A 15,335-nucleotide genomic window follows, 5' to 3' on the forward strand; every position below is an offset into this window, starting at 1 on the left:
ACTTGATGCACTACTTCCACACTTGAGATACTTTGCTTCTTTAAGGACGGATCTATCCCAAAACTCGAAGAAAATAATATTGCAGTTTGATCTATCTACATGCAATCATGCATTTTGTAAGGTGGATGAAGGTATCACATGTTAAAGTCAAAACAGGAAAAGATGTCAAAACAACTAGCGGGCCTGGTAAGGGCCCTTATTTCGGATCAGTCGGATACAAAAGTCCAATTTTGACAGCAAGCTAGCCAGAAGACATTAAGCCATATCGAATTCGATACACTGGATTTGATAATATACTTTTAGATGGATAATATATTAAATCTATCTATTTAAGTCGGTGAAAATATTTGCTGCAGAATTTAATACATTACTTCAATTACATATATTCCTTTAAAGACATATATGACCCAAACTCGGAAGATTTATATTGCATATTATGATCAGTGTGATTTATCTCTTATATACGTGGGAAATGATAAAAGATCCTGAGGTTTAGCCCGCGATCACTATTTTTTAGGAGATCCATGGACATGTATCCTCAAAATTAAATTATCATGTTTTAATGTCATTTATAAAAAGATTAAAATGTTTTTTCTTGAGTATCAAACACTACTCTACATATATAAATTGAATTATTTTTTCTTAAACATATAACATCACATCTTCAACTGTATAAATTTTGTAGTAAAAATTAATTAAAAAATATTATAGAAAAATATTATAAAGATTTTACCAAAAAAAAAAATCCAAATCCAAGATATATTCCAGTAATTACTTACTTATAATTAAGTTTGGAATAAATTGAATGCTACCTTTTTTGCCCACACTACAAGAAAAACTTATAATTAAGTTTGGAATAAATTGAATACTTACTTATTTTATAAAATGTTTAAAATCATTTAAAAGTTAGTTTGGAGTATTTACTATTATATTAGTAATATTTAATTAGTTCTAATAAATTATCTACATTAATAAATTAGAATTTATTTTTCATTCATAAATAATTAAAATTTTCTAAATTTAAACCAAACCGGTAATTTTTAGTGAAAAAGTTCGGTCAACAATTTGAATATAAACCATAATCATAAGCTAACGAGCAGAACCTAACAAATAACAAGTGCCAAAAAAGAATTCCCTGAAAATTAACAATAATCAGATAATCTTATGGGAGAGAAGTATAGAAGTTCATTAGAACTTGTATCAAACTTGATACTTTATTGTGAAATTATTCAGAGAATTACATTGTTTTATTCTCAGCTTCTCAAAAACGTTAGGAAACTCCGGTGTCTTTAGGCTTTCTTGAACATAACTCTGAACGGCTCATCATCTGTGAGCGCCAAAATCCTCCTCCCATTTTCTATAAAATAACCAACATCCTTACAAATAACTTTGCAGAACTTACACACCGTGGGACAGAACACAAGCTTGTAATCATCCCCATTTTTCTCAATCTTAAACCAGTTCCCTGTTGTGCTAACACCAGGACTTCCTTCAACTCCTCCACTAGTCACGAAATACTTCTTCCTCGATTCATCGTACTTGTCCAGCTTCCAGACAGTCGATTGCACGCAGATCGTGGCGCCCAAAAACTTGACATTCATATCCGTGGATTCGCGTATCACGCCTTTCTTGACATTTACGGGTGTAAATGTCACTGGAAGGCCATTTTTAACTTCATGCAGCTCCTGGACAACATCAAGTGGACAAGTTTTGTTCCTGGTTGCAGCTAGGGTAAGGCCGCCGCCTTGGCCACGGATCACGGGCAGTATGTAGTAGCCGGTGCCTGTAACCAGCTTCTTGCCTGCGATATCTAGCACCGGATTGTTAGTTGCCGAATTTACAGAATTTAGGGCACATAGAAGGGAAAACAAGAAGAGGAGTGTTGCTTTCTTCATTTTGCTAGATTTTCTTTTGGTATTATGACTACTAATTATACAGTGGAACCTGCGGTATATATTGATACTTGATAGTGTTGAAATAGAGCAATGATCTATTTGAAGTCTTCCTGTAACAACTTAAGAGTTTTAGATGTATTGGTTCTCAACATGGTATAGAGTCAGGTTTGACGGAGGTCTGAAGTTCGACTCTCCGTCAACTCCAGTATTTGATAGTGTTGAAATAGAGCAATGATCTATTTGAAGTCTTCCTGTAACAACTTAAGAGTTTTAGATGTATTGGTTCTCAACATGGTATAGAGTCAGGTTTGACGGAGGTCTGAAGTTCGACTCTCCGTAAGAGTTTTAGATGTATTGGTTCTCAACATGGTATAGAGTCAGGTTTGACGGAGGTCTGAAGTTCGACTCTCCGTCAACTCCAGTATTCTTACAATTTAATACTAGCCTTTAACCCCGTGGGCAAAGCACGGGCGGGTATATATTTAATTTTTAACACCATTTTATTAGTATTTTAGTATTAATGAATTGGATTTTAGTTAAATTATATTAACCAACTCGTTATATCTTCTAATGGAAATTTAGCTTTCACAATTTATTATCTATCTATAAATATTATTCTATATTAATATGTGACAGTTTATTATTCAATTTAAATCAAAATTTTCATATTTCATATATCCTCGTGTTTGTAATGAAATAGAATACGTAAGTGTTAAATTTCGAGTAGAATGCGTTATAATTAAAAAATAGCGTCTTTAATTATTTATATGTATTTTAGACAAAAGATATTCAAAATTGTATATTTATAATTAGTTATACGTTTATCTATAAGTAATTTTTAATATTAATATATGTTATTAACAGTAGTTTCACCTTTTTTTTAACTAATTATAAATTATATTTAAAAAAATATTAATATACATAAGGAGTGTTTTTAATATATGGAACTGTTTAATAGATATCTATTTGTAGACTTTTAGTTTTAGAGGAGAGTACCAAACCAAAATTTTGTACGACTACAAATTATACCATGTTGGCTTTTTATAGTATAGTATAGATAAGTTCTCAATAGATAGACTTAAATATATCGGCAGAAGACAACGATCTTAAAATGATCTTCTAAATTTGTACAAGTCAATTCACTCAATAGTCAATATCAAATTGTATACTTGTTTGGTTATTTTATATGTAGATCATGTTGACATCTTGTCTTTATCTTTATCTATTTATATGTACCGTATATTGTCGTAATAAGAGTGCGAAGACAATAAGTTCTTCATCATGTGTTTATGGCTTTGAAGGTGGGTCGCAGAAAATCATACAATTGATTACGAAGTCTATATACCTCATACCTGTGCTCAGATTTGGAAATTATTTTGAGATGTGCGCAAGCAATAATAAAAGTATTGAATCCCTGGGAGAAGTCCACCACTAAATTATTATGGGGTCTTCTCGTAGACACCCGAGTCCAAAACATTTTCTTGCAAAAATATTATAGTTTTTTCAAATATTTGCAAAAATATCAAAATTTTAAATATATTTATAAAAATACTGTATGTAAAACCGTTGCAATCACGCAAGCAACAGATCCTCTCCTCATATATGTGTTTTTGTTTTTGCACTTATTGACATTAGCAGGTAGCCAAGTACAGTGATGAAAATGGCTATACTACCCTTAGTTCTAACTACAGCACTAGCTTTGTTAAATGATTTTTAACAAAAATACACATAATACAAAAATCTTGAAACTAGCTACATATACACGCTTTGCTGGATTCGAAAATCGCATTTTACTCAAAATACTCCCTCTGTTTTTTAATATATGACGTTTGACTTTTTGACAAACATTTTTGATTTCTAGTTATTGGGATTGGGATACTGATCTCGGAGTTAAACAACAAAGGGGCAATTTGAGGTCCACCGACCACCGTGAGTGTTGACTCCATGATCCATATCGCGTATAACTCAATTCTTATCTTGAAGTTCAAATAACTGATTACATACACCAACTTGTATAATGTACCCTCCATGTAGCTGCAAATTGTAGACAACTATATCCTATTTATCTTCCATTTTATTCGATTTCCATTTGCATTTGCGGCCGCTCATGACGACTTGTTGTTATCCACAGCGCTTCAAATACAAGAAACTGTAATATTACCGTTTACCGGAACATTTTGTTGAAAACGAATCAAACCGATGCATATGTGCTAAGTGCTATCATGTTTCATCACTGTTGAACTGTTCAGTACAGTTGACTTAACTCGAACCTAGTGGAGTTTCTACCGAACTCGATTGCAATGAACGGTGGAAAGAAATGAGCCCAATAAGGATACAGAGTGGCCAGACATAAATTAAACGGCAAACATCTTGTGATTGAAATTGAATTAAACATATTCAATCAACTAAATCTGATCATATCTCGAGTAGGGTTTTTCTGGTATATTTACACTAACAAATGTACTCTCCACTTAGATGACAAGGGGAGATAATTGTTTGCGGAGATTAGGAGCGGGTTTGGGTAAGTTTAAAATTGTGACTATGTCCAGTTGCCAACTTTAACTTATACTAATTATTTTCGACCGGATTACATTTTCGACCGTATAGGATCAAATATAATTGTGGTAAAAAATTATGGTCGAAAATAGCCGCTTTTCCGATAGTGTTTTCCTTTTTGGGGTCCGCGGACTTTGCATTTTCCTTTGAGTGTTTTCCTTTTAAATATTAAGATTTTTTATCTAAATTTTCATGAGACGTATATGGATGTCCTCTATTTAGATGAAATACGTTTATGTGTGGAAGAAGCTCTCACTTTCGATATTACATATCGATATAATTCGTTTACGTAAAATTTAATAACACAAAAAGGTTATGATTACAGTTTATTTATAATTTTAGGCTAGATCTTAATTAGTTCAATATTCAGTTGAACGAAATGTGTAACTCAAACTACGTTTACTTAGCTCCTAGAGTTCTCATTTTTTGACATTTGTATATCTACTCGAAATGTATTCATATTTGGGCGAAGAAAAGATTGACTTTTCCTTCTTGTTTCTCTCTTTTTACTTTCGCTTTGTAATAGAAGCAAAGGCGATTTTGCATTTGTGTCGTCAAGTTTCTGAAAGAGGCTCTAGACACGCATTTCAAATTATTCCAGTGTCTGGTTCTTGTTGTTATAAAAAGGACCCTCTGGTTTGCAATTTAGCAGATATCCTTAAATATTAAAACCACCAAGTGAAAATGAAAACAGCAATTTTCTCACTGTCCTGCCTTCTCATTGGCTTCACAACCAACCTCTGGCTCGCTTCTGCCGCAACAAATAGAGTGATCGACGTAGATGGTAAGGATCTTCTAGCCCGAACAAACTACTACATTTTGCCAGTCCTTCGAGGCAACGGTGGTGGCCTTAAAATGTACAGTGGAAGAGATACTGAATGCCCATTTGACGTTGTACAAGAACCGAATGAGGTTAACAGAGGCCTTAAACTTACAATTGTCCCTCAAAAATCTACGGAACAGTTTATTCGTGTATCCACCGATGTGAACATTCAGTTTTCAGATAAATCAACATGCACTGCACACACAAATGTGTGGAGGCTTGACCAAGCCGATTTAGCTAATGGTACAACGTATGTCTCAACTGGAGGAATCTTAGGCAATCCCGGTGCTTCGACATTTAACTGTTGGTTTAAGATTGAGAAAGTTGAGCGTGGAACCAATTGGTATAAGCTTCGGTTCTGTCCTTCTGTGTGCAAGCATTGCCCGCCTGATTGCGGTGATGTTGGTGTTTTGATTGAGAAGAGTGGAACAAGACGCTTGGCTCTAAATACCACTGGGAAAGCTTTTGAGGTTTTCTTCAAGAAGGCCTAGACTTCATTTTATTTGCACTTCGTCTTTTGCTAAAATAAAAACCAATAATAAGCATTTGATCTGTTGGTCAATATCTACATCCTAATAAATCCATGTAATCTGTTTTCTTTATGGGTAACTATTATTGTTTGATCTGCTGGTCAATATCTACAGCAGGATGCGACGGATTTAATCATGAAAATTGTTGAAGTAAAAAACCGATGTAAGCCTTTGATGATATTTATAAGTCAACAATATCTGTCGGCTTTAAAGCTTATACATGGATTACAAAAATTTTATACGTCAGTCAGTCAATAGGTTTTTATACATCGGCGATAGAGAACATTATACGTCGGAGTTTTCATCATTTACGTCGGTTTGAAAAAAGACGTATATTTAATATTTACGTCGCATTTTTAACCGACATAAAATCTTACGATTATATACGTCCCCTCTATATGTCGACACATCATCCTTTTGCCAACGTATAACACATATTTAACCGACGTAAAAGGCCTATTTTGTGATAATAAGTTAGTCAAATACTTTAGTCAAATACTTTTAACTGTAAAGCTGCTGGTAAATCTTTCTGGGACCAAAAGCAATGGTATGGTTTGTGTTAAATGAAAAGCAATCTAATTAATAATAAAAACTGGCGACTTTGGCTACACAAAACTCTTATTCAACAATCCAAATTATCAATTTTCATTCTAACTAGATTTAATTAGAGTACGGCAACTTCCTCTCCCATTCAATTATATACATTATTTTTTGGCACGCTTATAAGAAACCTTTAAAATGAAGCTCTCTAATATATTTTTTTCTGAACAGAAGTTTGATGTTGAAACTTTTATTTAAAAAAAAACATTATGAAAATATATTTTATAAAAGACTCTAAATACGTGCAAACAGTGAACGTATACAAATCAACATAACATAGAGAGAGAGTAAGTAGTAGGTTCGTCCCCTTAAAGCGTAGGGACATGATTTTATAGAAGAGGTTTAACCGAATATACTCAACAAAAACCCATAATAATTTAGTACATAAGAACCGATAAATCGCCACACTGAATTGACTTCTCTTACAGACTGAGCCCACTGCAAAGATGCCATATATATATATTGAACACAGCCAAAGCAGCTACTAGTAAATTAAAAACCGAGAGAAACACAGTCGTTTAAAATGACCGCTGGAGTTTCATTTTCGTACTTTCCTAGAAAAAAAAAGGCAAGGATTAATAAACCCATGGTATCTTAGAAATATACACTGCAATTCTTAGCCGTGTTTTGATTTTAAAAGTTAATCGCCCATTTTCTTCTCCCTATATATAGAGCAACGAGAGCTAGCTCTTATGCTCCACACAAAATTAGTTTAATCATATACAATAAATTCATAATGAAAATATCATCAATAGCTTTCCCATGCCTTGGAATGGCTTTCATGGCATTTTTTCTGGTTTCGTGTAATGCAGCACCTGCTATTGTGCGTGACATGAATGGTGACATACTCCGAGAGGGCGCTAACTACTACATCATTATGCCGGTGGACCACGGAAAGGCCGGTGCAGTAACTTTGTCGAGCAGGAATGGCTCCTGCCCGCTTGATGTCGTTCAGAGCAAATATGGGACCGATAAAAGATACCTTAACATTTTCTCATTCACACCAGTTAATCTCAAAACAGGCGTGGTTCGTGAGTCGACTGATCTTAACATCGAAGCTGCAGGTGGATCATACTGCGGAAAGCCGGTCTGGAAGCTAGACAGTTACGGGGGAGAGTTTGTTGTGAGTACCCTGGGAGTAAAAGGAAATCCTGGAGCTAAAACTATAGGCAACTGGTTCAAGATTGAAAAATATTTGAATCACTACAAGTTTGTGTATTGCCCATCAGTATGCAAAACTTGCAAAGCAATGTGCAAAGACATCGGCATTTCGAGGAAGGGTAAGAGTGGAAGATTGGTTCTTAATGATAAACCATTCATGGTTTCATTCAAGAAGTTCTAAATGTTTTATACCGACTCGGCGGTATTTCAAAAATCATATAGCATAATATTGTTATGTTATGGTTGATTTCAAATAAATGGATCAAATCCGATCCACAATGAATATCATGAAATAAATTCTGTTTTTTTAATATATATAAATACGAGAACTTTAATATCTTATTTGTTAATGAGTGAATGAGAGAAAATAAACTAGACTAAAATTTTGATGAGTAGTTGAATGGTTCACACCGCCATATATCATGTATACCGACTGAATATATGCAAATCTGGGCGACGAGTGTTGATTTAGTTCTTTTAAATAAATTTAATATCAAACAAAATGTTAAATCAAACTTTAAATTTATTAATAAATATTTAATAATATAATATATATGTATGTATATATGTATCATCAGTATCGTATAGATATATAAACAAATCATAATATTAGTTTGTATTATAAATTCTTGTTAAATAACTGAAATATTTTTTTGATTAAGACATTCAATAGTTTTGAAATTTTATTCATTCAAAATATTTAGTCAATCCAGAAAATCAATTTTAAATTTAACAAATGAAAAATAATTCAATCATTCAAAATATTACTCATCCAGAATTCTCATTCATTCAGAAAATATGATTCATATTTAACAAATATGATTTTTTTCGAAGGAGTGTCTTTTTGGGAGATTTTTTGATTATATATAATGATTTTATCTTCTCATCAATTAACGATTTTGCGCTTTTCTAAATGATTTTATTTAAATGTTTAGCAATAATTTTTGTACTTGATTTCTTATTTCTCTTTTACATTCCTTCCTTCCGGCCCGCGCTTCTTCTGTCTTTTAATTGGATTTTCTTTTCAATCATTGAATTTAACTGACTAAATTTTCTGAGGTCATCTCAGCATGACATTTCGGTTAGAAAGTAGATTTGTCGACCCTGCTATTCTTGGCCGTCAAAACCTTGTCAAAAATATATTTTCGACCGCAACCGGTTGAAATTACAACTTCCACTCTTCTCAGCCGAAATCAAACACATAATGATAGTAGAAAATACATTTTCTACCGTTTGCAGTCAATATATATTCAACCATAGATGATCGAAAATGTATTTTCTATCGTGCCTAGTTGCAAATAATATTTTGCGCCCTAATATTTCATATAAGAAAAAGCGGCAAGATTTCCGCCCAAGTTTTATTTTCGACAACAATCTTATTTGACGGGGGATGTGGGCAGGAAAATACCCACTTATGTGTTGGAGGGATTGACTGCTTGTACGGAGTCGAAATTAGCCTGGCCCGTTCGATCAGCTTCTTATTCAACTGTGTCGCGGCGCCAACTTTAACTTCTACTAATTATTTTCGATCCGGCTATATTCTCAACCGTATACGATCGAATATAATCGATATCGAAAATAGTCACTTTTACTCATGTAGTGTTTCCTTTTTTGGGTCCTCGGACTTTATATTTTCCTTGGAGTGTTTTTTTTTCAAATATTAAGATTTTTTTCTATTTTTTTTATGAGACATCTCTGTATGTCCTCTGTTTAGATGAAATACTTTCATGTATGGAATAAGCTCTTGCTTTCGATATTGTATATGAGTATAATTCATTTACGTGAAATTTAATGACACAAAAAGGTTATAGCACTACAACAGATTCAGCATCAGCTCTTAAAACAGTTGTCTAACATGCATCATTACACAATACCACAGTTAAGAAAACGTTGTCTAATTGAATTTACTAGACAACATTTTTTTAACCGTTGTAGGGCGTAGGTGTTAGACAATAGTTTTTCGAGGACGAAAAGAAAGTGTTGTGTCTTAATTCCAAACAACGCTTTTTTCACCCTGCGTTGTCTGATCAGTGTTGTCTAATGGTGTTTTTGTTGTAGTGTAGTTATAATTTATTTATAATTTAAGGCTAGATCTTAATTAGTTCAATATCCAGTTGAACGCAATGTGTAACCGAATCATATTATATACTCAACAAAGACCTATAATAATTTAGTACATAAGGACCGATAAATCGCCCCACTGAATTGACTTCTCTTACAAACTGAGCTCACTGTAAAAATCCATATATTAAACACAGCCAAAGCAGCTACTAGTAAATTAAAAACCGAGACAACCACAGTCGTTTAAAATGACCGCTGGAGTTTCATTTTCATACTTTCCTGAAAAAAAAGGCAAGGATTAATAAACCCACGGTATCTTAGAAATATACACTGCAATTCTTAGCCGTGTTTTGATTTTAAAAGTTAATCCCACGTTTTCTTCTCCCTATATATGGAGCAACGAGAGCTAGCTCTTATGCTCCACACAAAATTAGTTTAATCATATACAAAAATTCATAATGAAAATATCATCAATAGCTTTCCCCTGCCTTGGAATGGCTTTCGTGGCATTTTTTCTGGTTTCCTGTAATGCAGCACCTGATATTGTGCGTGACATGAATGGTGACATACTCCGAGAGGGGGCTAACTACTACATCATTATGCCGGTGGACCACGGAAAGGCCGGTGCAGTAACTTTGTCGAGCAGGAATGGCTCCTGCCCGCTTGATGTCGTTCAGAGCAAATATGGGACCGATAAAAGATACCTTAACATTTTCTCATTCACACCAGTTAATCTCAAAAAAGGCGTGGTTCGTGAGTCGACTGATCTAAACATCGAAGCTGCAGGTGGATCTTTCTGCGGAGAGCCAATGGTCTGGAAGCTAGACAGTTACGGGGGAGAGTTTGTTGTGAGTACTCGGGGAGTAAAAGGAAATCCTGGAGCTAAAACTATAGGCAACTGGTTCAAGATTAAAAAATATTTGAATCACTACAAGTTTGTGTACTGCCCATCAGTATGCAAAACTTGCAAACCAATGTGCAAAGACATTGGCATTTCGAGGAAGGGTAAGAGTGGAAGATTGGTTTTTAATGATAAACCATTCATGGTTTCATTCAAGAAGTTCTAAATGTTGTATACCGACTCGACTGTATTTTAAAAATCATATAGCATAATATTATTATGTTATGGTTGATTTCAAATAAATAGATCAATTCCAATCTACAAAATCAATAATATTTTCTCTTCGTTGTCATAATATGATTATTGAATATTTGTGCTGATAAAGGTTGGAGTTCGCAATTCAAGTTAAGTTTGTGGAGCCTAAAGAAGTTGACACAATGAAAATCAAATCCACAATGAATATTATGAAATAAATTCTGTTTTTTTAATATATATAAATATGAGAACTTTTAGATCTTTTTTGTTAATGAGTGAACGAGAGAAAATGAAATAGACCATTCTTTTTCACCATCCATGTTATTTGTTTTACACTTTCAAAATTTGGATGAGTACCTGAATGGTTAACACAACTGTATATCATGTATACCAACTGAATATATGCAAATCTGGGCCACAGAGGGTTGATTTTAGTTCTTTTAAATAAATTTAATATTAAATAATATGTTAAATCAAACTATAGATTTATTAATAAATATTTAATAATATAATATATATGTATGTATATATGTATCATTAATATCGTACAAATATATAAAAAAAATCACAATATTAGTTTGTATTATAAATTCTTGTTAAATAAATGAAATATTTTAAGATTAAGACATGCAATAATTTTGAAATTTTATTCAGTCGAAATATTTAGTCATCCATAAAATCAATTTTAAATTTAGCAAATGAACAATAATTCAATCATTCAAAATATTACTCATCCAAAATTCTCATTCATTCAGAAATATGATTCATGTTTAACAAATATGATTTTTTCGAAGGAGCGTCTTTTTTGAAGTTTTTTTGATTATATATAATGGTTTTATCTTCTCATCGATTAACCATTTTGCGCCTTTCTAGATGATTTTATTTAAATGTTTTGCAGTAAATTTTGTACTTAATTTCTTATTTCTCTTTTACTTACCTTCCTTCCCGAGCCTCTTGTGTCTTTTAGTTGGATTTTCTTTTCAATCATTAAATTTTACTGACTAAATTTCCGAGGTCATCTGTGCATGACATTTAGGTTAGAAATTAGATTTGTCGACCGTGCTATTTTCGACCACCAAAACCTTGTCAAAAATTAAAACTTCGAGTCTTTTCAGCCGAAAACACATAATGATAGTAGAAAATACATTTTTGACCGTTTGCAGTCAATATATATTCAACCAGAGATGATCGAAAATGTATTTTTCTACCGTGCCTAGTTGCAAATAATATTTTGCGCCCTAATATTTCATATAAGAAAAGGCGGCAAGATTTCCGCCCAAGTTTTATTTTCGACAACAATCATATTTGACGGGGGATATGGGCGGGAAAATACCCACTTATGTTTTGGAGGGATTGACTGCTTGTACGGAGTTTAAATTAGCCCGGCCGTTCGATCAGCTTCTTATTCAACTGTGTCCCTGCGTCAACTTGAACTTCTACTAATTATTTTAAATCGGGCTATAATTTCAAACATATACGATCAAATATAATCGCGATCGAAAATTAGGATCGAAAAAATCACATTTCCTGTAGTGTTTCCTTTTTTGGGTCCGCGAACTTTACATATTTCTTTTAGTGTTTTCTTTTCTGATATTAAGATTTTTTATTTAAATATTTATGAGACATTTATGTGGATGTCTTCTGTTAGATGAAATACTTTCATGTATGGAATAAGCTTTTGCTTTCAATATTGTATATCAGTATAACTTATTTACGTGAAATTTAATGCACACAAAAAGGTTATGGTTTCAATTTATTTATAATTTTAGGCTAGATCTTAATTAGTAATATGCAATTGAACAAAATGTGCAACTCGAACTACGTTTACTTAGTTCCTAGAGTTCTCATTTTTGACATTTGTATATCTACTCAGAAATGTATTCATATTTAGGCGTAAGGAAAGATTGACTAATTTTGCTTCTTGTTTTTCGTTTTTTACTTTCGCTTTGTAATAGAAGCACATAGATGATTTTGCATTTGTGTCAACTTTCTAATAGAGGCTCTAGACACGCATTTCAAATTAATCCGGTGTCTGGTTCTTGTTGTTATTATAATAAGGATCCTCTGGTTTGCAATTTAGCATATAACTTTAAACATTAAAACCACCAAGTGAAAATGAAAACAGCAATTTTCTCACTGTCCTGCCTTCTCATTGCCTTCACAACCAACCTCTGGCTCGCTTAATTCTGCCGCAACAAATAGAGTGATGGACGTGAATGGTAAGGATCTTGTAGCCCGGACCGACTACTATCTCCCTTTTATACATTAAAAATTAATGGGTGCCACCACTTCACCCTTTTTTTTCGCTCTTTCCCGCTACCTTATACAGATTTCTTAACCTCTTTGACTAAATCTTATGTAAACAAATGGCTGGGACGGAGGGAGTATTTTTGATCTGCTGGTCAATATCTACAGCAGGCCAAGCACTGTTGAATGCATATAGCCAATATTCAATGGATTTAATCATGAAAATTATTCAAGTAAAAAACCAATAGTAAGCCTTTGATGATATTTATAAGCACCGATAATAAGTTAACCAAATGCTTTTAACTATAAAGCTGCTGGTAAATCTTTCTGGGACCAAAAGCAATGGTAATTAGGTTTGTGTTAAATGAAAAGCAATTTTAAAATAAAAACTGGTGACTTGGCTACACAAATTATTCAACAATCCAAATTATCAATTTTCATTTCAATTGGATTTTATCAGAGTGCGGCCGTTAAGTTGACAGTTAACTAGTAGGTTTGTGTCCTAAAATTCATATTATATATATACTCAACAAAGACCCATAATAATTTAGTACATAAGGATTGATAAATCGCCCCACTGAATTGACTTCTCTTACAGACTAAGTTCACTGCAAAAATCCATATATTAAACACAGCCAAAGCAGCTACTAGTAAATTAAAAACCGAGACGTCACAGTCGTTTAAAATGATCGCTGGAGTTTCATTTTCATACTTTCCTGAAAAAAAAGCCAAGGATTAATAAACCCATGGTATCGTAGAAATATACACTGCAATTCTTAGCCGTGTTTTGATTTTAAAAGTTAATCCCCCATTTTCTTCTCCCTATATATAGAGCAACGAGAGCTAGCTCTTATGATCCACACAAGATTAGATTACTCATATACAATATATATTCATAATGAAAATATTATCAATAGCTTTCCCATGCCTTGGAATGGCTTTCGTGGCATTTTTTATGGTTTCGTGTAATGCAGCACCTGATATTGTGCGTGACATGAATGGTGACATACTCCGAGAGGGCGCTAACTATTACATCTATATGCCGGTGGACCATGGGAAGGCCGGTGCAGTAACTTTGTGGAGCAGGAATGGCTCATGCCCGCTTGATGTCGTTCAGAGCAAATATGGGACCAATAAAAGTTACCTTAATATTTTTTCATTCACACCAGTTAATCTCAAAAAAGGCGTGGTTCGTGAGTGGACTGATCTTAACATCGAAGCTGCAGGTGGATCATTCTGCGGAGAGCCAATGGTCTGGAAGCTCGACAGTTACGGGGGAGAGTTTGTTGTGAGTACTCGGGGAGTAAAAGGAAATCCTGGAGCTAAAACTATAGGCAACTGGTTTAAGATTGAAAAATATTTGAATCACTACAAGTTTGTGTATTGCCCATCAGTATGCAAAACTTGCAAAGCAATGTGCAAAGACATAGGCATTTCGAGGAAGGGCAACAGTGGAAGACTGGTTCTTAACGATAAACCATTCATGGTTTCATTCAAGAAGTTCTAGATGTTTTATACCGACTCGGTTGTATTTTAATAATCATATACCATAATACTGTTATGTTATATATGGTTGATTTCAAATAAATGGATCAAATCTGATCTACAAAATCAATAATATTTTCTCTTCATTGTCATAATATGACCGATTATTAAATATTTGTGCCGGTAAATGTTGATGTTTACACTTCCAAGTTAAGTTTGTCTGGGGAAAAGAAGTTGCCACAATGAAAATCTAATTTTTTAAAATAAATTCTAATTTTTTTAAGAGTGATTGACACTTTGCACCCCTTATGTTTGGGCGCTTTTTCGATTTGGTCTCAAACAATTTTTTTTGTCACTTTGCATCCGTAAGTTTAAAAAGCGCTTCACTTTGCACCCCTTTGACCAGTCTCCGTTTATTTGACTGTTAACTTTAACGGAGCCAGGGTTAAAAGGGTAAATTCGCTTGCCGATTAAAACTAAATAACATTTTAGCGAATTAAAATTACATTTCAGTAAATCAAACAAAACAAAACTCCATCCGCCTCTTGATCGAACCCTCTTCCCGCCCCCCAAATCTCTCTGATTTCGCCGATCGATAAACCCTAGTGCTGCGATGAGAGGTCGATTACGAGTTGTTAGCGATGATAATCTGAGGACTTGCACTTGGGCTGAAGTCCCCGACTGGTATTGGCTCGCGAGTCTTGAAAACCACACTGAAGTGCCCACAATCGAAGTCCCTGCAGTGCCAGAAGGATCTGAAGTGCCTGATTATGGGGGTAAGTATCTCTAATTGAAACTTGTCTAATGTTGATTTCACTTCGGATGTATATTGTATTTCGTATGCATGCATGATAGATTAGGGTATGAATAGTTTATTGTAG

The 15,335-nt window shown here is 33.7% G+C and overlaps 5 protein-coding genes across 5 annotated transcripts; 4 read left to right on the plus strand and 1 right to left on the minus strand.

Moving 5' to 3' along the window:
• Positions 1 to 1,118: 1,118 nt before the first annotated feature.
• On the minus strand, positions 1,119 to 2,029 carry LOC108211411 (kunitz trypsin inhibitor 5). Its single transcript, XM_017383008.2, has one exon. It carries the CDS (start codon positions 1,893 to 1,895, stop codon positions 1,290 to 1,292), a length of 606 nt encoding a protein of 201 aa, XP_017238497.1. The 5' UTR covers positions 1,896 to 2,029; the 3' UTR covers positions 1,119 to 1,289.
• Positions 2,030 to 4,926: 2,897 nt separating this feature from the next.
• LOC108213239 (miraculin) lies at positions 4,927 to 5,897 on the plus strand. Its single transcript, XM_017385009.2, has one exon. The coding sequence runs from the start codon at positions 5,136 to 5,138 to the stop codon at positions 5,763 to 5,765; it is 630 nt and encodes a 209-aa protein (XP_017240498.1). The 5' UTR covers positions 4,927 to 5,135; the 3' UTR covers positions 5,766 to 5,897.
• A 1,186-nt stretch (positions 5,898 to 7,083) lies between these two features.
• On the plus strand, positions 7,084 to 7,902 carry LOC108212630 (miraculin). The gene has a single exon (XM_064090719.1). The coding sequence runs from the start codon at positions 7,141 to 7,143 to the stop codon at positions 7,744 to 7,746; it is 606 nt and encodes a 201-aa protein (XP_063946789.1). The 5' UTR covers positions 7,084 to 7,140; the 3' UTR covers positions 7,747 to 7,902.
• Positions 7,903 to 10,034: 2,132 nt separating this feature from the next.
• On the plus strand, positions 10,035 to 10,851 carry LOC108213651 (miraculin). Its single transcript, XM_017385453.2, has one exon. It carries the CDS (start codon positions 10,085 to 10,087, stop codon positions 10,691 to 10,693), a length of 609 nt encoding a protein of 202 aa, XP_017240942.2. The 5' UTR covers positions 10,035 to 10,084; the 3' UTR covers positions 10,694 to 10,851.
• A 2,950-nt stretch (positions 10,852 to 13,801) lies between these two features.
• On the plus strand, positions 13,802 to 14,609 carry LOC108213606 (miraculin). The gene has a single exon (XM_017385412.2). It carries the CDS (start codon positions 13,868 to 13,870, stop codon positions 14,474 to 14,476), a length of 609 nt encoding a protein of 202 aa, XP_017240901.2. The 5' UTR covers positions 13,802 to 13,867; the 3' UTR covers positions 14,477 to 14,609.
• Positions 14,610 to 15,335: the final 726 nt, after the last annotated feature.

This window comes from Daucus carota, chromosome 3, assembly GCF_001625215.2.
Source record: "Daucus carota subsp. sativus chromosome 3, DH1 v3.0, whole genome shotgun sequence".
NCBI classification, from domain to species: Eukaryota; Viridiplantae; Streptophyta; class Magnoliopsida; order Apiales; family Apiaceae; genus Daucus; species Daucus carota.

Excerpts from the sequence above, each read along its gene's own strand:
- LOC108211411 (XM_017383008.2), bottom strand. The coding sequence starts at position 1,895 with ATGAAGAAAGCAACACTCCTCTTCTTGTTTTCCCTTCTATGTGCCCTA.
- LOC108213239 (XM_017385009.2), top strand. The coding sequence starts at position 5,136 with ATGAAAACAGCAATTTTCTCACTGTCCTGCCTTCTCATTGGCTTCACA.
- LOC108212630 (XM_064090719.1), top strand. The coding sequence starts at position 7,141 with ATGAAAATATCATCAATAGCTTTCCCATGCCTTGGAATGGCTTTCATG.
- LOC108213651 (XM_017385453.2), top strand. The coding sequence starts at position 10,085 with ATGAAAATATCATCAATAGCTTTCCCCTGCCTTGGAATGGCTTTCGTG.
- LOC108213606 (XM_017385412.2), top strand. The coding sequence starts at position 13,868 with ATGAAAATATTATCAATAGCTTTCCCATGCCTTGGAATGGCTTTCGTG.